Source organism: Chelonia mydas, chromosome 10 (assembly GCF_015237465.2).
Source record: "Chelonia mydas isolate rCheMyd1 chromosome 10, rCheMyd1.pri.v2, whole genome shotgun sequence".
Classification (NCBI taxonomy): Eukaryota; Metazoa; Chordata; order Testudines; family Cheloniidae; genus Chelonia; species Chelonia mydas.
In genome coordinates, this window is record NC_051250.2 from 25,509,106 (window position 1) to 25,534,105 (window position 25,000).

At 40.8% G+C, this 25,000-nt stretch overlaps 1 protein-coding gene across 2 annotated transcripts in view; it reads right to left on the reverse strand.

Moving 5' to 3' along the window:
* The window catches only part of ABAT (4-aminobutyrate aminotransferase), a 142,002-nt gene that overhangs the window by 24,089 nt on the left and 92,913 nt on the right, over positions 1–25,000 (reverse strand). For both annotated transcript variants that reach the window (XM_037911714.2, XM_043524649.1), the window contains exons 6-8: positions 13,711–13,760; positions 2,982–3,062; positions 1,436–1,528 (exon numbers count right to left, since the gene is read on the reverse strand). In XM_037911714.2, coding sequence (XP_037767642.1) covers positions 1,436–1,528; positions 2,982–3,062; positions 13,711–13,760 — 224 coding nt within the window. The remainder of the gene's footprint in view (positions 1–1,435; positions 1,529–2,981; positions 3,063–13,710; positions 13,761–25,000) is intronic.

Here is a 25,000-nt window from a genome sequence, read left to right on the forward strand (position 1 = left end):
AGTTTAGTTCACGATATTAGGAGAGAGACTGTGAATGAGCACAGCCACTTGTGACTCAGGCTTTGTTTACGCTAGCACTTTTTCACACCCTTGACCGACAGAAGTTTCACCAACAAAAGTGCTGATGTGGACAGCGCTATGTCAATAGGACAGCATCTCCCACCGACATAGCTACCGCCACTTGTTGGGGGTGGTTTATTTATGCTGGCAGGAGAGTTCTCTTCCACCAGTATAGAGCAGCTACGCAGGAGACCTTACAGTAGTGCAGCTGCAGCAATACAACTGTGCAGCTGTAAGGTCCACAGTGTAGACATAACTTAATGCTGTTTCCAAACTAGGGCCAAGGAAGATTTTATACCACACCCGTGCATGTTTAGTTTAGGCAACACATTTTACGACAAAAGCTTGAAAAAAATGTTTGTTTAAAAAGATAGCCTCACTGGTACTTTTGTAACCAACTTCTTCTAACCCCTTTTTGCCCTAGAATCACACACAGGCCTTGGAATGCCAGAAACAAAAATGCATTGCACAAATTTAAAGAATGATGCTTTTCCAAAATAGTTTTGCTATGAGCCATGTGGGCCTACTAGCTTCAGGGTGAAATTTCACGTGTTGGTTTTGACCTAAAAAAACAGAAACTGCTTGGTATCTGTCCCTCCCTCTTCCCACCTCCAGTGATCACAGCTGCATCAGCAGCTTTCCTTTTATTTGGAATACTTTTGTCCCCTTCTTCCACTCACCACACCCAAGTCTGAAATAGCCCAAATTTATACACTGCAAACCCATTTGTTTGCACAGGCATGGTCAGAGGACAGACAGTTGAGGGTAGAATTTCTGGTTAGTGAGAAAGTGTGCTGGAGGGTTTTAAACTGCATCAGTCACATGATTTGTGATGGTAAAGAGGGAGGAAGGAGTGCTGCTGCACTGGCTGATCTTTACTTTGTATCTCCTGTGTTCTTATGTTTTTAAATGCATGTCAAGGGAGCCCAAAGTCCTGTATGGGTGCCTTTCAGTGTGGAGTTTGTAGCATACTGGAATCTAAATAAATATTGTGGAAACCAGGATAGAAACACAGCCTCTGTTTGGAGCCCTGCCAGCTCATGAGAGTGCAAATCTTTAAATAATCACTTGTTCAAGCAAAATGTGAATTTTATATCTCTACTTTTACCTGATCCACTTAATTCTGACCAGGGGGAGGAGGCGGCACAGGGAGAAAAGAAAAAACAATAGTTTTTTAGTGAGAAAGCTGCTGACACATCTGGGATCTTCCAAGTGAGAAAGTCAAAAGTGCAAAGATCTATTCTGTTTTCTACAGTTTAATCCATAATTGTATAACTAAAGGAACGCATTCCATGTAGATTCAGTTCTTATGAAGCACTGTCGATGTTTACGTGCTGCAGTATTGTAAGGAGTCATACTCAGTATTTTTACTTACCCTGTACCACATGAATATTGCTTTAAAGGCATTTTCATTAGAGCAGGATCCACAAGACATGGTGACAACCTGTTGCAGGCCCTTCGGAGCCACCTGTCAACAACGGAGACATAATAAAGCTAAAATAGCACAGTTACGAAACAAAGCAAAAACACTAACCAGCCCCATTTCAATCCCTTACTCAGAATAAATTCAGTGTGGTGTCTGCATGCAGACACACCATAACTTCTCACATTCAGCTCTTAAGAGAATCAAAGGTTTGGTTTCATCACAGTGGGGGGGTGGGAGGTTCTCTCTGAAATTTCATCTGCAAAGTTCTCTGCATGGGAACATCCAGCTTCATTTATGGACCCCATTCTCTTGAAAAGGGAAAGGCAGGTGATTCAGCTGCTAACAGTTAAACCACAACATTTTTTATTCAAATGCTTTTATTTTTACCCTTGTAAGTCTGTACCCTGAATACCATCTAAAAAGAAAAGGAGTACTTGTGGCACCTTAGAGACTAACCAATTTATTTGAGCATAAGCTTTCGTGAGCTACAGCTCACTTCATCGGCCATCTGTTTCTTCATAAACATTGATCACAATTTTAACAAAGAAAGAGAAAACACACACATTCCTTTACAGAATAGTTACACAAATAACCACCACCTGGAGAAAGGCATATATGGGAAATAACCCCAATGCCAAACTCCACATGCTCGGCATACACAGAAAAGAAGGTTGACAAGCAGAGTACGTCACTTGGAGAAAGCCTGTAGTGAAAATGCAACAATAGAAGGTTTGGGGGCCTCATCTTTAGCTGTTCACACTTTGAGCTAAAGGATGGTTAGACAGAACTTTAACCTTGTACTTTCTGGGTTCCATGTGAAATTTCTCACTTATGAAAGGGCATTCATAAACTGGAAAAGGGGTAGAACACTAACAAAGCAAAAACATTGCTTCCTTTGATGCTTAGCTCTTCAAGTTGTAAGCCATGATTACTGTCAACACTCAGTCTCATTATCCATAATTTCAGTAGACATCTTCAAGAATATAGAATAATGATTATTTAATAATAGTTCCAACCTTTGAATCTCTTCAAGAGCGGAAAAGCAGGACCATCTGTTCAGTTCTCTTTAAAAAAATCCTATCGTGCCTTAAAATCTCTTCAAATCCTGTTTCCATCATGGCTTTAAACATTGCAGGTTGGATTTTGTTATGTTCTTTAGGCCCTGATCACGCAAAGCAGATAAACACATGCTTAACTTTTTGAATGTGAGTAGTCTCATTAACTAAAGCAGCTACTGCATTTTTCATTGTGTTTCATACCTTCTGAATCCCTTCATCGGGGTTAACATGGATGGTAGGAATATTCTAACGGAGGTTGTTTAATATAAGTGCACAGAGCTCTTATTTCTTATTTGTGATTAAGTAACTTTGCAATTTACTGATGCACTAGAAATTTCAGATCCTTCCTCTCAGGGTGGGTTCATACCATACATGCACTTTGGAGAATATGCAGACTTAGAATATGGTAAATCATCATAGTTCATTTTTAAATTTACCGAAAGCAAAGATTCCTTTAAGGTTTCAGCAAAATTCCCTGGAGGTAAAATCCCAAGAGCAGGTCTGTTAATAAATGTACTCTGCAAAATGAAGGAAGAGAAACAGTAAGTATTTAATATCATAAGAAAAAAGCGATGTTGAGACTGATTCAAAAATGTAAATGTAAATTAAACTAAGTCTAAAGTTCAAATACACTAACATTAGGCAAATTCTTAAATAGTTCCAGTTATGACACAGAAGTTTTAAAAATAACTGAAAATAGTCAAGTCTCAATAAATACAACCATTTTTCTGTTTAAGCCCAAATTTTATTTTCTTTGAGGGTCACCTTTAAAGAGATATATTCTGGACTGCAGTGAAATGTTTCTTCTTTAACACTGATCTTTTATCCCTACAGCCTATTCTTTCACCAAAATCTCAGTTCCTTTTATACAGAGGAAATAAACTTTAAAGCCTTAATTATTTGGCTTCAGTTAGAATGGCTAAACTTAAATTTAATTAAGATAGTGTAATAGTTTCTTCCTTATCAGGCTTCAAGGGAGACCAGTTCTGAACGCTGTGGGTATAAACACCCCCCAGATATTATTACAGTATAGGATTTTGAGGATGGAGGAACTAGACAAAGATATGTTCAAAGGACAGGAGAAAGCAACTGCAAGAATCAGCAATGCAATTGTCGCAATAAAATAGTTTCCCTGCAATAAAATTATGCTCACAAACACACATGCTCTCTCCCTTATAAAATCCTCTCACACATTCACAATAGTGAGTAGTACATCAAGGGAATAACATGTAAGGCAAAACCAAGTCTGGATGAATGGATACTGTAGGGGGAATGGGGATTTGTGTTCTGATTCAATGAGATACTACTACATCATATTATGTAAAATTGCATTCAACGGTTTTGTCCAGCTTAGTTTTAGTAGCAACTTGATTCTGCGCTCAGAGGCTGATCAGATTGGTACTGGATTGTGAGAGAAGGGGGTTAAAATCATCAAAACTACTGGCCATAGTTTACATTTTGAATTGATTGCGTTTACTCAGCTGCAGTGCTGCTGCAGCACTGAACCAGTTCCAATCCCCAATACTCATGAAGGTAATCTCACTGGTGAGACAGAGCTACACAGCAAAGACTGACATGAACAATGGCTGAGAAAGCAGAGATGATATTCATAGAATCACTGAAATGTAGGACTGAAAGGACCTTGATAGGTCATCTAATCCAGTCCCCTGCACTAAGGCAGAACCAAGGATTATCCAGCTAATCCCTGACATGTATTTGTTTAACCTGTTCTTAAAAACTTCCAATGATGAAGATTCCACAACCTCCCTAGGTAATTTGTTCCAGTGCTTAACTACCCTTATAGTTAGCAAGTTTTTCCTAATGGCTAACCTAAATTTCCCTTGCTGCAATTTAAATCTATTCCTTCTTGCCCTGTCCTCAGTGGTTATGGAGAACAATTAAATCACTCGCTTCTTTATAACAACCTTTATGTACTAGAAGACTTCTGTCCCCCCACCCACCCAAGTCTTCTCTTTTCCAGACTAAACAAACCCAATTTTTTCAATCTTTCCTCATACGTCATATTTTCTAGACCTTTAATCTGTGCTTAATTTGTAATGAAAGAGGTGCCAGGGCACAAGCAATTTTTTTTTTTTAAACTTTTATAACTGATACAGCAAGCCCAGAGGTGCCAGGGCTATGAACTGCCAAGCACAGAGGTGCTGGGTCTCAGCCCTGGCAAGCCCAGACACAAATTAAGCACTGCCTTTAATAATTTTTGTTGCTCTCCTCTGGACTTTCTCTAATTTGTCCACATCTTTCCTGAAGTGTGGTGCCCAGAACAGGACACAGTACTCCAGTTGAGGCGTTATCATGCTGAGTAGAATGAAAGAATTACTTCTTGTATCTTGCTTACAACACTCCTGCTAATACATTCCTGAATGATTGTTTGCTTTCTTCAGTTCTGTTTTCCATGCTGTCTTTGGGAGATACCTGGAAGGCTCTATTGTATTGCAGTATATTTGTGTTTGCTGTTTAAGGCAAATGGCATGATAAATAATATTTAAAACACCTTTCATCCACAGATCTCAAACACTTTGCAAAGGAGAGTATCATTATCCTTATTTTACAGATGGGGAAGTGGAGGCACAGAGAGGTTAAGTGCTTTCTCCAAGAGTCCACACCAGTCAGTGGCTAAGCTGGAAGTAGAATCCAAGCCTCCTGGATTCCCAGTCCAGTGTCCTATCCACTGGACCATTGCCACTGTGCATGTAATTCTCTCACACATTAGGATATGTGGGTAAGGATTAAAGGGGTAAAAAACAAGGGTGATGTCTTGGTAGGGGTCTACTACAGAACACCTAACCAGAAAGAAGAGGTAGATGAGGCTTTTGTTGTTGTTGTTCTTTTTAAACAGCTAACAAAATCATCCAAAGCACAGGACTTGGTGGTGATGGGGAACTTCAAAATAACACAGAAGGGCACAGATTATCCAACAAGCTCTTGGAATGTATTGGAGACAATTTTATTTCAGAAGGTGGAGAAAGCTACTAGGGGAGAAGCTGTTCTAGATTTGATTTTGACAAATAGGGAGGAACTGGTTGAGAATTTGACAGTGGAAGGCAGCTTTGGTGAAAGTGATCATGAAATGGTAGAGTTAATGATTCTAAGAAATGGTAGGAGGGAGAACAGCAAAAAAGAGACAATGGATTTCAAGAAGACAGACTTTAGCAAACTCAGGGAGTTGGTAGGTAAGATCCCCTGGGAAGCAACTGAAGAAAGTTCACAGTTTTTCAGAGAGACATTATTAAGGGCACAAGAGCAAACTATCCCACTGAGTAGGAAACCTAGGAAGTATGGCAAGAGACCACCCTGGCTTAATGAGGAGATCTTCACTGATTTAAAAATCAAAAAAGAGTCCTACAAAAAGTGGAAACTAGGTCAAATTACAAAGGAGGAATATAAAAAAATAATACAAGTATGTAGGGACAAAATTAGAAAGGCTAAGGCACAAAACGAGATCAAGCTAGCTAGAGACATAAAGGGTAACAAGAAAACATTCTACAAATACATTAGAAGCAAGAGGAAGACCAAGGGCAGGGTAGGCCCGTTACTCAATGGTAGGGGAAAAACAACAACAGAACATGTGGAAATGGCAAGGGTGCTCAATCACTTCTTTGTTTTGGTTTTCACCAAAATGGTTGGTGGTGATTGGACATCTAACATAGTGAATGCCAGAGAAAATGAGGTAGGATCAGAGGCTAAAATATGGAAAGCACAAGTTAAAAATTACTTAGACAGATTAGATGTCTTCAAGTCACCAGGGCCTGATGAAATGCATCCTAGAATACCTAAGGAACTGACTGAGGAGATATCTGAGCCATTAGCGATTGCCTTTGAAAAGTCATAGAAGACGGGAGAGATTCCAGAAGACTGGAAAAGGGCAAATATAGTGCCCATCTATAAAAAGGGAAATAAGGACAACCCGGGGAATCACAGACCAATCAGCTTAACTTCTGTATTGGGAAAGATAATGAAGCTAATAATTAAGCAATGAATTTGCAAATGTCTAGAAGATAATAAGGTGATAAGTAACAGTCAGCATGGATTTGTCAAGAACAAATTGTGTCAAATCAACCTGATAGCTTTCTTTGACAGAGTAACAAGCCTTGTGGATAGGGGCAAAGTGGTAGACGTGGTATATCTTGACATTAGTAAACCTTTTGATACTGTCTCGCATGACCTTCTCATAAACAAATTAGGGTAATGCAACCGAGACGGAGCTACTGTAAGGTGATTGGAAACCCATTCCCAGAGAGTAGTTATCAGTGGTTCACAGTCATGCTGGAAGGGCATAACGAGTGGGGTCCCGCAGGGATCAGTTCTGGGTCCAGTTCTGTTCATTATCTTCATCAATGATTTAGATAATGGCATACAGAGTACACTTATAAAGTTTGTGGCCATTACCAAGCTGGGAGGGGTTGCAAATGCTTTGGAGGATAGGATAAAAATTCAAAATGATCTGGACAAAGTGGAGAAATGGTCTGAAGTAAATAGCATGAAATTCAATAAGGACAAATGCAAAGTACTCCACTTAGAAAGAAATAATCAGTTGCACACATACAAAATGGGAAATGACTGCATAGGAAGGAGTACTATGGAAAGGGATCTGGGGCTCATAGTGGACTACAAGCTAAATGTAAGTCAATAGTGTAACACTGTTGTAAAAAAAGCAAACATCTTTCTGGACTGTACTAGCAGGAGTGTCGAAAGCAAGACATGAGAAGTAATTCTTCCGCTTTACTCCACGCTGATTAGGCTTCAACTAGAGTATTGTGTCTAGTTCTGGGCGCCACATTTCAGGAAACGTGGACAAATTGGAGAATGTCCAAAGAAGAGCAACAAAAATGATTAGAAGTCTAGAAAACTTGACCTATGAGGGAAGACTGAAAAAACTGGGTTTGCTTAGTCTGGAGAAGAGAAGACAGAGGGGACATGATAACAGTTTCAAGTACATAAAAGGAGGAGGGAGAAGAATTGTTGTTCTTAACCTCTGAGGATAGGACAAGAACCAATGGGCTTAACTTGCAGCAAGGGAGGTTTAGGTTGGATATTAGGAAAAACTTCCTAACTGTCAGGGTGGTTAAGCACTGGAATAAATTGCCTAGGGAGGTTGTGGAATCTCATCACTGGAGATTTTTAAAAGCATGTTAGACAAACACCTGTCAGGGATGGTCTAGATAATACTTATTCCTGCCATGAGTGCAGGGGACTGGACTGGACTAGATGACCTCTCGAGGTCCCTTCTAGTCCTATGATTGTATGATTCTATGATGTGCATTTATTCTTACCCAAGGAGACTGGCTTTCACCAAAGATTGGTTGGACACTGAAGATTCTCTTTGACTCCGGGCTGCCTTCCTCTCAGCTTAGCAGCTCAGGTTCAAAATGTTTCCAATGAAATAAATGGTTTGGTGTTCTGGTTCCTTTTATTTGTGTGGCCAACCTCCTAGGAGTCTGAAGCATGCCCCTTTACCATGACTGCATTTTAGGGAAGTTTTCCTTTGTGCACTGGCATGGTAAATTTCTTCTTTCAGATTGTAACAATGGGCTAAGCAGATGACGGTGTTCTCCACTCATCTCATTTATGTTGTGGGTAACTAGTCTCCCTTTGGCAACAGCCTCTCCCAGCATTACATCTGAGTAATTTGGCTGGCAGCTGCAGAATTCCCTGCAGACAAGAGAGAGGAGCCCATTCTCTTGGTCCAGCTCTGAGCCATTCAGCAGCCACTAAGGCTGGAGTAGCCTCCATAGCCCGAGCACCCCCTCTCGAAGGCATGGGGAAGACTGGATGATCTTTGTAGCAATGGATTCTCCAGCTCTATCCCCAATTTTCTTCTGTACAACAACATGCAGGGACACACTGGGGAGCTGAACTCCTCTTTGCTTCCCAGGGGTGGGGTCCTCCCCAACTCAGTAGAAACAAAATGTCTCCACTACAAGAGTCCTTGGCACCTACAGAGATGGCCACAGCAGGATTTGCCCCCCAAAGAGAAGCTAGTGAAAGATTAACTACAAGCACATCTAAGTGAAGCCAACATACTAGACCCAGCACAATCTGGCTTTAGAACCAGACACAGAACTGAAACTGCTTTAGTGGCACTGATGGAAGGCCTCCTCCTGACAATGGATAGAAGCCAGACATCCATTCTCATCCTTCTAGACCTCTCTGCAACATTCAACACTATTGACCATGAGATACTGCTGTTTCACCTGACAGAGGTGGCAGGAGTTCGGGGTGATGCACTAAAATGGCTTCAGTCCTTCCTGGAGTGATACACCAAAGAACAGTAATGGGAACTGCACTTTTATCAGTTGGGGGGTTCCACAAAGACTAATTCTCTCTCTGGTTCTTTTCAGCATCTATACGGAACCACTGTGTGAACTGATCAGATGACATGGTCTCAAGTGCCAGTGATATACAGATGATAAACAGCTCTATCTATCCTTCACCACTAATGACCATGTCAACCACCACCAAGATGGCCCTGTGCTTGGATGAGATCAGCTTATGGATGAACAACAACTGGCTGAATTTGAATCCAAGCAGAAGAGGTGATGCTGGTGGGCAAAGGAAAGTATTTTGAGGAGTTTTCAGCCATGATAGTCTCTCCTGTGATTGAAGGTTCATGTCCACAATTGATCAATTCAGTCCATAGTCTAGGAGTACTCTTGAATTCCTCACACCACAACAGCCACAAGTAATGCTTTCTACCTTCTCTGGTTGGCTGGGAGACTCCAACCCATCCTGATGTATGAAAACTTGGCCTTAGTTATTCAGGCCTTCATCACCTCTCAGCTGGACTATAGCAATGTAAGATACCTGGGCATGAAACCTTCAACACTTACAAAACTCCAAATAATACAAAATGCTCCTCAGCAACAAAGGCTACTGTGAGCACATCACACCTGTCCTCTGTACTCTACACTGGCTTCCCATAGAATTTTGAATCAAATTCAAGGTCTTGGTCCTTATCATCAAAGTGCTCCAAGGCCAGGATACCTAAAAGATTGTTTAAAGCTCTTTGAGAGCTGTCTGAGGAAATTAACTCCCCAGGACAGGACTATCACAAACCTCATCACTTTCCATTCCAAGTGCAAGGTGGATTTCTTTGACCTTGCTTTCTACAATATACACACACAGAAAAAAACAAACAAACAAAAGAAATCCATGCCATCAAAACAAGCCACTCCACTGCTTCTTCCTCTGGGAACAGGATGAGTGAACAAAACAGTGTGTGACAGCAGTTAGTCAAGTTGCTTAATACACTCCTAGAAGGTACTCGGATACTATGGCAATGACCATAGTATAAAAACCCTCATAGTATAGAGTTTGGTGTTGGTGGTCAGTGGGTGATAACTGAGTGGGGAGTCAGTGAGCACCAACCTGTACAGTACACTGTTTGAAAAACAGTTTTTGTTCTTCAAAATCACTGTTAAATTATTAATACAGATTAATTTGGTAAATTTATTCAAGTAACTTGAATGGAATATCATGGATTGAAGTGTTTCTCCATAGCACAGATTTTAATCTTTGCAGGTGTTTTATTGTCACACAATATGCTACTTTTATATTAAAAGTGAATTAAGTACAAGTCAGTAACGTTTGGCAATTAATTAATGCATCAAAACAGGCTCAACAACCCATGTTTACTACAAAACAATGCTACTTTTCCCAAGTTGTAGAATTACAGTCTGAGCTCCAGTGAAGTAAGTCCTTATAGGTCTCCAGAGAGGAAAGACTGTTTTCCTAAATCCTCTATGTGGTCTCAAGTTGCAGTGGGGGAGGTCTAAGTTGGATATTAGGAAACACTATTTCACTAGGAGGGTGGTGAAGCACTGGAATGGGTTAAGTAGGGAGGTGGTGGAATCTCCATCCTTAGAAGGTTTTCAGACCTGGCTTGACAAAGTTTTGGCTGGGATGATTTTGTTGGGGTTGGTCCTGCTTTGAGCAGGGATTGGACTAGATGACCTTCTGAGGTCTCTTCCAACCGTAATATTCTATGATTCTATGAACAGTGTCTGTGCAGATCATGTTTAGGAGAGATGGGTCTAACTATAAAGTTCCTATCTGCGCTTTGCAGGCATTCTGATCTGAGATTTGTTCCAAGCTTCTCTCTGACATTTAAAGTGCCAGTACACAAATAAGCTAGTGCCACCAAACACAATGGTGGTAGACAGCTCTTTGTTAGATTAATGCTGCATTGTAATTAGGGTGTTTTGAATCAAGTTATCTCTTAGGAAAAAATGCCCCATTTTAATGAAAATATGATCTATTTTCTGCTGGCACTTAGTTTAAAAACTGCTCTGCAACCTTTTTAAAGTTAAGAGATGGGGGAACCAGACTGCTGCAGAGACGCACGTGGATCAGACAGAGACTTCTCTTAGAGGAGAGTCTAGTGATAGAGATTCTCTAGGTTTTAAGTCAGGAGGAGAGGATGGAAGAGGACAAAGTATGGGCCAGATCAGATGAGAAACATTCACATAAAGAATCTGACACATGAGAAAAGGGCAGACAAATAAACAGTGACAAGTTTTTAAAGTGCTTGTACACAAATGCTAGAAGTCTAAATAATAAGATGGGTGAACTAGAGTGCCTCGTATTAAAGGAGGATATTGATATAATAGGCATCACAGAAACCTGGTGGAGTGAGGACAATCAATGGGACACAATCATTCCGGGGTACAAAATATATCGGAAGGACAGAACAGGTCGTGCGGGGGTGGGAGAGAGGGGACACTATATGTGAAAGAAAATGTAGAATCAAATGAAATAAAAATCTTAAATGAATCCACATGTTCCATAGAACCTCTATGGATAGTAATTCCATGCTCTAATAAGAATATCACAATAGGAATCTATTATTGACCACCTGACCAGGACAGTGAGAGTGACGATGAAACGCTAAGGGAGATTAGAGAGGCTATCAAAAGAAAAAACTGAATAATAGTGGGGGATTTCAATTATCCCCATACTGAAAAAGTGACCATAATATAACATTTAACATTCCTGTGGTGGAAAGAACACCTCAACAGCCCAACACTGTGGCATTTAATTTCAGAAAGGGGAACTATGCAAAATGAGGAGGTTAGTTAAACAGAAATTAGAATGTACAGTGACTAGAATGAAATCCCTGCAAGCTGCAAGGACACTTTCCAAAGACACCATAATAGGGGCTCAACTTAAATGTATACCCCAAATTAAAAAACACAGTAGAAGAACTAAAAAAGAGCCACCATGGCTTAACAACTATGTAAAAGAAGCAGTGAGAGATAAAAAGGCATCTTTTAAAAAGTGGAAGTCAAATCCTAGTGAGGTAAATAGAAAGGAGCATAAACACTGCCAAATTAAATGTAAAAATGTAATAAGAAAATCCAAAAAGGAATTTGAAGAACAGCTAGCCAAAAACTCAAAAGGTAATAACAAAATGTTTTTTAAGTACATCAGAAGCATGAAGCCTGCTTAACAACCAGTGGGGCCCTTGGACAATCGAGTTACAAAAGGAGCACTTAAAGACGATAAAGTCATTGCGGAGAAACTAAATGAATTGTTTGCTTCAGTCTTCACGGCTGAGGATGTTAGAGAGATTCCCAAACCTGAGCCGTCTTTTGTAGGTGACAAATCTGAGGAATTGTCACAGATTGAAGTGTCACTAGAGGAGGTTTTGGAATTAATTGAGAAACTTAACAGTAACAAGTCACCGGGACCAGATGGCATTCCCCCAAGAGTTCTGAAAGAACACAAATGTGAAATTGCGGAACTATCGACTATGGTTTGTAACCTGTCCTTTAAATCAGCTATTGTACCCAATGACTGGAAGATAGCTAATGTAACACCAATATTTAAGAAGGGCTCTAGAGGTGATCCGGGCAATTACAGACCAGTAAGTCTAACATTAGTACCGGGCAAATTAGTTGAAATAATAGTAAAGAATAAAATTGTCAGACACATAGAAGAACATAAATTGTTGCACAAAAGTCAACATGGTTTCTGTAAAGGGAGATCATGTCTTACTAATCTATTAGAGTTCTTTGAGGGGGTCAACAAACATGTGGACAAGGTCCCTCACCAAAGGCTCTTACGTAAATTAAGTTGTCATGGGATAAGAGGGAAGATCCTTTCATGGATTGAGAACTGGTTAAAAGACAGGGAACAAAGAGCAGGAATAAATGGTAAATTTTCAGAAGGTAGAGGGGTAACTAGTGGTGTTCCCCAAGGGTCAGTCCTAGGACCAATCCCATTCAACTTATTCATAAATGATCTGGAGAAAGGGGTAAACAGTGAGGTGGCAAAGTTTGCAGATGATACTAAACTGCTCAAGATAGTTAAGACCAAAGCAGACTGTGAAGAACAACTTCAAAAAGATCTCACAAAACTAAGTGATTCGGCAACAAAATAGCAAATGAAATGTAATGTGAATAAATATAAAGTAATGCACATTGGAAAAAATAACCCCAACTATACATACAATATGATTCGGGCTAATTTAGCTACAACTAATCAGGAGAAAGAATCACCCTCCCTGGAGAAATGAAAACTCTCCTTGAGAATTCACTGATCTGGTCTTTCACATCTACACAGTGTTGCTGAGCTTTTGGGTTCAGATTCTCATACAGTTCAGGGCTTAATTTGGAATCATGCAAGGTTTTCAGTTAAGTTAATTCAGCTCATCATCCCATGCATTCACCCACATGCACAAGCTAAACTGTTAGAAGTCAAATTAAAAAAAATATATACAAAAATCATGGAACCCATGACTTCCAGAAAGGCCATGGCAAAAAAGCAGACTGAATTATAATGCAATATTATTCAAACATCTTTCATGTTGGATTCCCTCCCATAATTTCCACTTCATAGGCAACAAGGGTGTAGGATGCTGTGCTTTCTGAAGACTTACACTACTAAGCAATATCACATTATCTGCATAATTATTCCATATCTGACATCCCAGTCCTTGTCCTCAAAGGACACCTGCACAACACCTTCAAAACACAAGCCTGGGAACATAAATTTACAATTCTGCTAGACACTGAAAATCATGGACGTAATAAAGACACTGCATTTATGGCCATTTTTTTAAAGTTAACACAAGATAAACCAGTAACAAGGGTGGGAGGGGTGAAGGACTGATTTAATCATTTTGTGTCTTTTATGCAAACCACTTACCAAGTTCTGTGGCTGCTGGAGAAGTTTTATCAGAGATGGATGGCTGTAACCTGAAACAAAAGAAGGAGACTATTTCCATCTGGTTTCAAGTAGCCTTTTTGAGATTTATTCATCAGTATGTACTGTAGTGTAGAGAGTAACTTTATTTACTTAACTTGCTTTTTTCTTAGGGCATGGCTACCCTTGCAGATAGAGAGCGCTTTGAGTTAAGCCAGCCTTCAGAGAGCGCAGCAGGGAAAGCGCTGCAGTCTGTCCACACTAACAGCTTCAAGCGCACTGGCGTGGCCACATTTGTGGCACTTGCAGCGCCACTGGGAGGGATGCATTGTGGGCAGCTACCCCAGCATGCAAGTGACTGCAATGCGCTTTTCAAATGGCGGTGGAGTGTGACAGGGAGTGTGTTGTGTGTATGTGGGGAGAGAGAGAGTGGGTATTTGGGGGGGCTGAGAACATGTCAGCATGCTGTCTTGTAAATTCAGACAGCAGCAGACCCCCCTACCTCCCGCCTCTCTCTCTCTCTCTCTCACACACACACACACAGCATTCCACACAATGGTTGCTTTGTCTCGGAGCAGATAAGCAGCCAGTTGTCAGAAACGGAGCTTTCAACAGGCATATCCGCATTCCTGCAGCAATTCAAAAACAATGACAAGAGTGGCCACTTGACTTAAGGGGATTATAGGACGTTTCTGGAGGCTGATCAGAGCGCAGTAATGCAACACCTTGTTCACACCGGCGCTGCGGCGCTCCAGCGGAGGTGCAGCAAACATTATTCCAATAGCCGAGGTGGAGTAACAGCAGCGCTGTAGCCGTGGAGTCAGAGCGCTCTACGTGCCTTGCCAGTGTGGACGAGTAGTAAGCTAGTGCACCCGGGGCTCCTGTATTGCGCTGTAACTCGCAAGTGTAGCCAAGCCTTTAGTGTCATCTCTAACCTTTGCATGTATTAAAGTATTAAAGGTTGGTCCCTTTCTAAAGTGGCACAAACCGTTATTCCCCTATGACTTACATTCTCTTCAGTGGCTGTGGGGCAAATGCAACATCTGATTACGGGGACGCGGGATACCACCAAACACTCTGGTGTAAGACTTCATTGAGTGTTAGAGCTTATCACCAAATTGACAATTAGGTTGAAATGGACACAACATGATCTGTTGTCCTGTTAAAGTTTGATTAAAACAGATAACACAGTTACAGACAGTTTGAAAAGGAATCAGGCCCAGAGGTGACATATGTGAATCTTTCTTGTATAAATGAAGCTCTTTCATGATTAATCTTTTAAACCATCAGTTTGAAGTGCTGCCATCCACTTGAGTGGTGGAAATTTGCTTCCTCTTCACTCTCATGGGGTTACCATGTTAACACTTCCCATTTCTCTTTAGTACCACATGTATCTGTCACCCACTTTCTTTTACTCAGAATGGTGTCACTGTTGCTAGATCAGTGCCACTAATGTTTTTCGGCTCAGATTCTATTACTGTAAATGTTTAGAAAGCATGCACTGTGGACTGCTTATTTTCCCACTCTGAAGAGATTCTTTCCAAGAACAGAGGGATAGTAATCATAACCTTGACTTGTTTGAGTAAAATGACCTTCATCAAGCACTGAACATTGTATTTTCATACACACTCATTTGTCCACTCAAAGTCATCCTGGAAAATTACGCTCCATCCTTATGCTTGTCAGCCCATACTAGTCCACCGCTTCCAAGCACAGAAGGGATGAATATCATATAAATATCACCCAAAAGTGGCCAATGATCACAAAGTGGGAGGAGAGGATCCCAAGTAGCATCATTCCACCTATCACCCCTGAACTTGTGGAAGTTCTTACACAAAAATGGCACATAGTTTGGGCTCTTGGGTTTGGTGAGGGGTTATCTGATATAACCCCTGGCAAAGTAGCATATTATATCCAAATGAACAATATGAACTGACACTGGATAGCAATAGGGTCTGGTTGCTCTAGAGCTATAAGAGTTCCTGTGGCTGATGGACAGCAAGAGCATCCAGTGACCTGTCACCCAACAGCAGACCCACAAGTTCACTGTTCCCTATGGGAACTTTTGGCCAGGCCCACTCCCCCAGTGACATGCTGCCTCAGGAAGCCAGCTTCAAAAACATAAAGTTATGAGAGTTATTGATTCCCTTCCCACCTGTTTTCTTCCCCAAAGGGAATAACAATTTGCAGGAGAAACAGCACTTCACTTAATCAATACTGAGGACTTCAGTAACTCATCCAGAGGTTATGGCCCTACTACAGGAGTGGGTGGGTAAGGTTCTGTGGCCTGCAGTGTGCAAAAGATCAGACTGATGATCATGATGATCCCTTCTGAATGTAAAGTCTACAAGTCTATAAAGGAAAAACAATGCCAAGCAAATCTGCATTAAAATAGGTGTGGGTGACAACTACACATTTACTGAACTCCTAGAGTAAGTTCACTTAGCTATTACAAGTTTCATTACATAATGCAGCTTATCACAGAATTATGGACCAGTTTTAATTATGGATTTTTTTGTCCGTAATAAAAAGGTACAGTTATAATTGTACAGTGCAGGGGAAATTCAATGGCACAACAGCACTGTTCTAGCGAACGTTTTGTACAGATACCAACAATGCTGAGGCCTACTCAAAAGCGAGAAACACTAGGCATCACACTGAGGTCTGCCAATGGCTTGACAGCTCTCTCTGGCACATCTGTTACATTTGGATAGCATTCATAACTACTTGCCCACATTAAGCATTCATTTCACACAATCTCTGCAAGATTCTGCCTTTTTAAAAAAGAGCATATATGGGTCACATTCTTAGCCGTGCCTTCATTTGTGCACATGCACATACATAAACCCACATTTTGTAGGTGCAGATACCAGTGCATGATCTTTTACAATCCTAACACAAGGTGTGGGTAAATGTGTGCACATGCACCAAAGTACATAGATAGGTGCATGCCAAGGCTATAAGTCAACCCTACTGTATTTGTTTGAGGTGTAACACACGCAGTAATGCACACGATCGCAGTGGAGTGTACAAGTCTTTGTAACATGTTATAACAGTTGTTCACCTCCATTACCACTAGAGATCCCAAGAAGAAAAAACGGTTACTCCTAGTAATTGTTGTTCTTCGAGATGTGTTGTTCATGTCCATTCTAATACCCACCCTCCCACCCCTCTGTTGGAGTAGCCAGCAAGAAGGAACTGAGGGGGTGGCGGGTTGGCAGGACTCTATATTAGGCGCCAGGGAGGCGCGACTCCAGCAGGCACCCAGGCCGACCTGACGGATTCTGCTAGGGGAAAAATCTTCTGGCCAACATGCACGCGCACACACCTGATTGGAATGGATATGAACAAGCACTCAAAGAACATCACTGGCATTCAGATGAATTTTCAAATAAATAGCTGACTGTAAAAATCAACTGACCTAAAACCAGCGATTTCTTTACCTCTGGCCCAGACTGGAACTTTGAGTCCTTTTTAACATATTTTTATTTTAATAACAACCCTCATTAGAGACCAAGATTAAATCTTGGGCTATCTGTTTCAGCAATCAATACTTAAACTTCTGCATTAATATTTCTCTTCCCTACTGCAACATCTTCAAGAGAATACATTAAAATGTTAAGACCCAACTCTTTGATAGAACCTGGAAATACTAAATATGAAACAAATCTCATATGGCACACGGTTCATTTGTTACAAAGCAACATGTCTGAAGGTAGCATTAGACAGAAGTTAAGCTATGCTAACTGCTGTAGATTGCGCCCCAGGAATTTCTCTGAACTGGGAGATAAGTCATGATCAAATTTTGTTTCAGAATTTAAAAAAAAAAAAAAAGGACCCATAATCTGGGTCTCAACCCACAGTTGAGAACCCCTGTCCTAGTCACACCTTCTCAAGGCTTAACTTTTTCTTGAACATCTTTCCCACTCTATACATCAGACACTGCAGTGCTCCACCACCTAACACCTAAATGCATCTTTTCAATCTTGACGACCAATACCACGCACACTGGGCTAAATTCTGATCTCAGTTACTCTTGTGTAAATGCAGAGTAATGTCAATGAGGTCAACAGAATGACTCAATTCACACCAGTATATCTGAGATTAGAATCTAGCCTTATATTTTAAAGGAGTCCCTAATAAAGACACTACATAGGAACACCATTTTTTTCTTGAATTAAGTTGCTCTGAAAACACTGCCTACCTCCTGTTCTCCTCTCTGCATGTAGCTCCTTTTATACTAATTTCTCCTTATCTCTGTTCCAGCTATACAGTACAACATCCTTCACTTGTCACTGATCCTACAGCAGATAATTATCTTTCAAAGAAGAAAAATCTGGAAGCTGGGAGGTATCAAGGAGAGAAAAACCAACTTCCTAACACTCTAGTTTTTAAGTACCAAACACATCATCCCACATTCTTGCACAAGTAATCATCACACATTTCTCAAACGCAAGAAAAAGGAAAAGGGAAAACTATATTAGAAACCCCTCCACTAACCCACATACTAATGATAACATCTCCCTAATTTTCTCTAGTACAAAATTGCATAACCACAAGTGGCAACTACGTACATAACTGAAAGATATTGCTTTCTGAACTGGATTGAAACCAAATGGAGCTCTTGCTGCATTATGTTTTTTTTTGTTCATATGCAGTGATTGGAATAGTGCTGAAAAAAGTAAAGGTGGTTCTTAACAAGAACATTTAAGATATGATGAGCAACTGTATGTTATATTAGTGTCCAGAGTCTCTCCTTTAGATTTGATAATGGGCATGATACAAAACTCTGGTATCCGATCAGAGATCAGACTTTAAGTTTCATATCAGAAACTAAGTCAGTTGTGTGGAGAACAAAGTCAACTTCTTTAAAAAAACCCACCTATTAATTATGAAAAAAACAATGGAAAGAATGGGAATGATTTGAGAAAAATGTATAAACTTCAGCACAGGGTAGAAAGGTCTTATTATTTGGAACCTTTATAATATAGATTTTCATGGATATTTGGATTTATTTAGTTAAGTGTTTATCTGATAAAACAAGTCCACACTAAATTAATAGCAAACACTTAACCAAGTGCTGTAGAATCTTAGACGAACACATTAATATATAAAAGGAAACCAACATTGTGTGCTAACATTTCCACCTAAAGAGGCCCAACAACAGAACTCCTCATGCCAAAATGAAAGTTCTAACACAAAACAAGAATAAAGCCAACAGGCTTTCAAAAACTTAAATATAAATCTGTCCTGTGTTCTGATACACTAAACAATTGCTCTGCCTGTTCCAAATGCATGGCCTTTCCACTGAGAATGCCCTCATACTATGACTACAGGTATGTTAACCCCAGGAACCAACAGCCAGAAAGACTCTCCAGCTCTTACAGTCTGTGACTGGATATGGGTGATCTTTTAAATAACTCCATCTCAAGCTATTTAGGACTTTATAGATTGTACTTGTGATGGGTTCGGTCACAGAGACCCCCTTGGGACTGTCACCTGATCTACTGAAATTACCTTTGAGCCCATTTTCCCTGCCAGTTTGAGACTTCCAGAACCCCGTCTTGTTGAGCCAGACATGCTAGCCTGCTGCAACACCGACCCAGGGCCTGGTCCATGCCCCCAAAGCTGCAGACTTAACTGAAAACAGCTTAGCAGGTTACCTGTCTCCAGCACCCAGACACCCAGTTCCCAACGGGATCCAAACTCCAAATAAATCTGTTTTACTCTGTATAAAGCTTATACAGGGTAAACTCATAAATTGTCCGCCCTCTATAACACCGATATATAACTCCCCCAGGTATCAACCACGTACTCTGGGTTTATTAATAAACAAAAGTGATTTTATTAAGTATAAAAAGTAGGATTTAAGTGGTTTTAAGTAATAACAGATAGAACAACATAAATCAACACGCAAAATAAAGCAAAAACATGCAAGGCTAAGCCTAATACATTAAGAAACTGATTACAGGTAATATCTCACCCCCAGAGATGTTCCAGCTTCTTTCACAGACTAGACTCCTTCCTAGTCTGGGCCCAATCCTCTCCCCAGTACAGTTCTTGTTAGTTCCAGCAGACATCTCAGGTGGTAAACAGGGGTTTCCTCATGACTGGCAGCCCCTTTTGTCCTGCTCCACCCCCTCTTATAGCTTCGGTACAAGGCGGGAATCTTTTGTCTCTCTGGGTCCCCACCCCTCCTTCTAAATGGAAAAGTACCAGTTATAAGACGGATTTCGTTATCAGGTGACATGGTTACATATCACTGTAAAACCCCGAGTCTCCATTCCCCATGGGCTGGCCCACACGTACTAAGGAAGGCTTTCCAGTAACTAAGGCCATTTACAACTGATTGTTTCTGGAGCACCCTTAATGGCCTCCACTTAATAGGTTTACATCAATGATACAAGTTTATATCTTATTCTCCTAACTCCAGATATAGAAATAATTCATGGAAACAAATAGGATGAACACACTTAGTAGCTTTCTAATGACACCGTACAAGGGGTATTTAGCATAAAGCATATTCCAGTTATGTCATATTCATAAGCATATTTCCATAAAGCATATGGAGTGCAACGTCACAGTACTCACACACCTGCAGAAAGATAGCCAATGCAGAGCAGAGAGCAGATTGGGTTATGAATTCACTGTGGCTCACCAAACTCAAGAGAAGAGCAGCTATGTTCCATACTAGCTGAAGGTCTCAAGTGTTTGTTATGGGTAGCCCCAACCAGAGTGCATATACATAATCCAGCCTGTGAGTTACAGGGCATTGATCAATGATGCATAGTCTGCTTTGGAGAGAAATGTTGCCAGCCATTGGTGACTATACCACCTGTGGTAGCTACTTCTTATCTGTGAATCTACAGCCTGTAATGGATCCAATGTAACCTTGAAACAGGTATCTATATTGGTAAAAGCCAGACAAACTCCTGCAGTCAAAGCTGTACTCTCAGCCTTAGCCTGTTCAACAAATGCTTTCCTTACCTACTAGCATCAATTTGTCTTAACTCAACTGAGGCGCAGCCAGTTTGCATGCACCCAGTCTCTTCCTTTTGCTATCAGATGCTGTTCTTTCCCATTGTTTAAATTAGAAGAGATGTAGACCTAAAGCACTGTTATCACTGCAGACCAAAATATGTTCCCTAAACAGCCACAGATATACACTGAACACAAGGGTCACAAAATGGAACCCCAAACACAACACCCTTGGGAAGAAAAAGCACCTATTACCTACTCTTTGAGCACTCCAGACAGAAGGAGCAAACCTCTGAAATACTATTCCATCAACAACAGTAAGTCAGTGCAGGAAAGACAATCAAGCCTTGTGGTCAGTGGTAGCTTTAATGTATGTTATGTAACTTATGATTTTATTTTCTCTGTACTGAAACGTTGAATTCCTATGGTTCTGCCTGTCTGCAGAAGCATTTCTGTTTTCAGAGTTGCTGTGGCGTATTACAGCTGAGACCATGCACTCTCCAGGTTCCTTCTTGCTTTCCTAAACTAAAACAAGAGAGTCTATTTGAAACTGAAAAAATATATTCTGCCCTTTTCACAGAGAAACATTACAGTATTGCAGGCTGCTGATAGGGCTAACTAAATCAAGGATGCTTAACTTATGCCCATCACTTGTCAATGGGACTACTCGCATGCTTAAGGGTAAACAGACATGTAGATATATGCAGCACCAGGGCCCTAGTATATCTATTTTAAAGTCTGATTTTAAAATAATGTAAGACCCAAGGCAGGGACCAGCATATTGTTTTATACTCCCTCTCTTTGGTTATTTGGAAACCTCATTTTCCTTGGTATTGACAGTCTCACTTCACATTGATGTCATAACTAAGCACATCATGCCTCTAAATTCCTTGTTCTAGTTTCATTATAACAGCCTATCTTTTCTTTCCAAGCACTGACACATTAGACTAACATGAGAGAGGATCAATTTTAAAATTTAAATACTGTTTTGAACATTTTGGTCTACAATGAGTAAAATCTCAACAGTATTTTAATTGTGTGTCATGCTACCAGGAATCATTTAAGATTATTATGAAGAAAGTAGATCTGGTTACCCAGCCACAGACAACACAACTGAGTTTGCACTGAATCTATCGGGGAAGTATCGGGGGTATGTTGGAGGGAATAAAGTGATTATCTGCTGCTGTTGAAAAACTACCTGCTGTATGAGAGACCTCCAGATTAAACCCTATGGAACGCTGACATTAACAGAGACAACTATCCAAGAAGCTTAGATACTAACTTTCATATTGCTTGTAAAAATGTGTAAATATGCTGCCTTTATTCAGATGCCCCCTCCTTCTCCAAAGCACAAATTCAGAGTGTCCTCTCCCCATTCTCTTACATTTTTCCATCCACACACAATGTCCATCCTAACTCATGCCATCCTCTTCTTATTCTCCATACCCCAACCCCTGCCATTCTGACCCCCTCCTCACATTGTTCATTCTTCTCTCTCCTCTGGTATATCCTGTTGCTTCCCTACTCCACACACAAACCCCAGACAATTGAGGTGGAGTCCCTGAAGCCTGACTCTTTTCCCAAAGCAGGCTGCTGGATTTGTGGTCCCCCAAGCATTTCTGAGAAGGACTTACATCCATGTGAGATTGATAACTCAGTTCCTCTTCTTGCCAGTTAATCATTACATAAATATTATCAACAAAGAAAAAGTCCAAGAAGCAGAATATAATGGACATTTAGGCTAGAATGGCAAGGAGGTGGCATTCCGTTCTGCTGCCAACAAGGGCATTTGAGTCAGCAGCCTCAGGGCTCCCATTCTCCCAGTTTATGTCTACACTGCAGTTAGACACCTGCGGCTGCCCCGGGCTCACAGGGCTAGCTAGGGCTAAGCGACTGTTTAATTGTGGTGCAGATGTTCGGGCTTGGGCTGCAGCATGAGCTCTGGGACCCTCTCACTAACCAATTCATCCCTGTTGCTTAACCCCAGATCCAAAATGGATGACCCTCTAGTTGTTTCCTTGTCTTTAGGAAAAATTGTATATGGGGCGTATGCCATAAGTGCTCCAATTTCACCAACCCGCCAGGCAGAGCTTATAACAAGAAAGGCTGTTTTCATAGATAAATGAACATAGGAGCATATTGCCATTGGTTTGAATGGAGGTCTAGTAAGAGAGTGTAGGAAGAGGCCAGGGTTCCAAGTCAGGATTGGATCCCGTACATGAGGTAAAGATTTTGGAGGTCCACAGGAATCGTTCCATGAGAGGGTGGGTGAAGATGGAGTGGCTGTCTATCTCAAGGTCGTGATGGCTGCCAAATGCACATGAATGGAGCTCGTGGATAACCCCAATTGCTTAAGGTGTAAAATATAGTCCAGGATAAGTGGTAATGGAGCGCTCATTGCCTCGACCTGACTGGAGGCACACCAGGATTGGAATCTAGTCCACTTGTGGGAGTAAGTGTGTCTAGTCGTATCTCACCTGCTATTAAAGAGTACTTGTTTAACTGACTACTTGTTTAACCGCTTCCGAACAGGTTATTTCCACATTCCAGAACTATGGAGGAGCCAAGCTTTCTGGTAGAGCAGATTGATTGGGATGGAGGACGTGACCTGCAACCTGTGAAAGAAGTCACAGAGTTGGATGGAGAGAGATCAGAGGACTTACCATCATGCAAATGAGGTAAGTATACCAGATCTGTTGTGGCCATGTCAGAGCTATAATGATGACATAGGCTCTGTCCCCCAGGATCTTGTGGAGTACTCCGAACAGAAGGAGAAAGGGAGGAAAGGCACAGAGTAGCAGCGCATCCCATGTGATGAGGAATGCATCTCCCAGAGCCTTGTTTTAGCTATTGGTGTTTGGCAGGAAATAGTCCAGTGTCTTTAGTCTAAAGAGTCTTTCAAACTTCATTTCTTATCTTTCTGCCCAGGAGCTTATTACTTCTCAGTCTTTGCCGATAAGGATGTTCTAGCCTGGCAGTCCATTATTAAATCTTGTGGGGTACAAAGTCTAACAGATCCATGCAAGGTTTATCGGATTTACTTGCAGAGAGATAAGTACAAAAGACTAGTGTCCTGATCCAAGTATTCACATTCATGCTGACTTTTTGACATAATTTTGCTCAAGTTTTCCAAAACACGCAATCTACAGCCTAGCTCCACCAGCATCTGCCACGTGTCTATCAGTGTCTTCGTGCTCCTAGAGGCCAGTCTGGCCATTCATCTCTACTGACATTATGTTGTTTTTCATAGCAGATCTCCAACAAAGATCTATAAAATCTATTAAATATATGTAGTTCAGGAAGCTTGCTGTTTCTGCACATTTTAAATCCATACCCTGAGCAGTTGTCAAGAACTAAACTACAGTTCCTTAAGAGCAGTATTTTCACCATGCTCCCTAGGGAGCAAAACAAGTGGCTTTTGGAGCATGAGAGTTGGGCTCATGGTAATCAGCTATGATTTCTGATACCCAAAGCAGATCCTAAGAGGTAGAGCTGTGCTGTACAGAGTAGAGTAAAGCTAGTTTGCACCATGTCACCGTATGAGAAAGCTGAAGGGTGTAAAAAAGGCCAGGGGAATTGTTTGGAGCACTTAAAAATAAAAAAAAAGTTTAAAGATTCCTTGATTGCGGAGGCAAGGATGACACTGAAGAAAGGGGCCCAGTGCTGAAATAAGAGCACTACCAATGAATTCTGATGTCTTACAACTTCATATGGACAGAGTGAGAATGGAGGAGAGGATTTTTCTAATGGAAAAGAGCCCACATACTTTCTTAGGGATGTCTACACAGTTTTTGTACCACATTACATTGGTTTAGAAACCACTAAATTTAAAGCAGTACAACCCCTGAGCATGGACACGGTTATACCAGTATATAGGTATTTATATCTACATAGCATGTTTTTGTAAATTTACAGAAACTGATATAGTTAATGACTTTGCTGCATTGCACATAGAGGAAGAGTGGTATAATTTTAAATGTTCATTTGTTGAGAATGTATAGTAATGAAGCAGGTTAATGCTGAAATACAAAAATCCGACTAAGGTCATTACAAAAAGGAGTTGGTGCCATTATCATCATACGTCTGTGGCATTGTGGCCACATTTTTAACCCACTGGCACAGTTAGTTCTTGCTTAAGAAAGGCCCAGAATAAGAACAATAGTGATTACTCGCATTACACCCAGATCCAGCCTTTGATGTTAGGCTCTCCTTGCTTTTATATGTATCAAACACTCAAACTCACCAATTGCCTACAACAGATATGGAAGACACAGTATAGGAATATAACAGACAGATCAGATAGCTAAATCTCTCT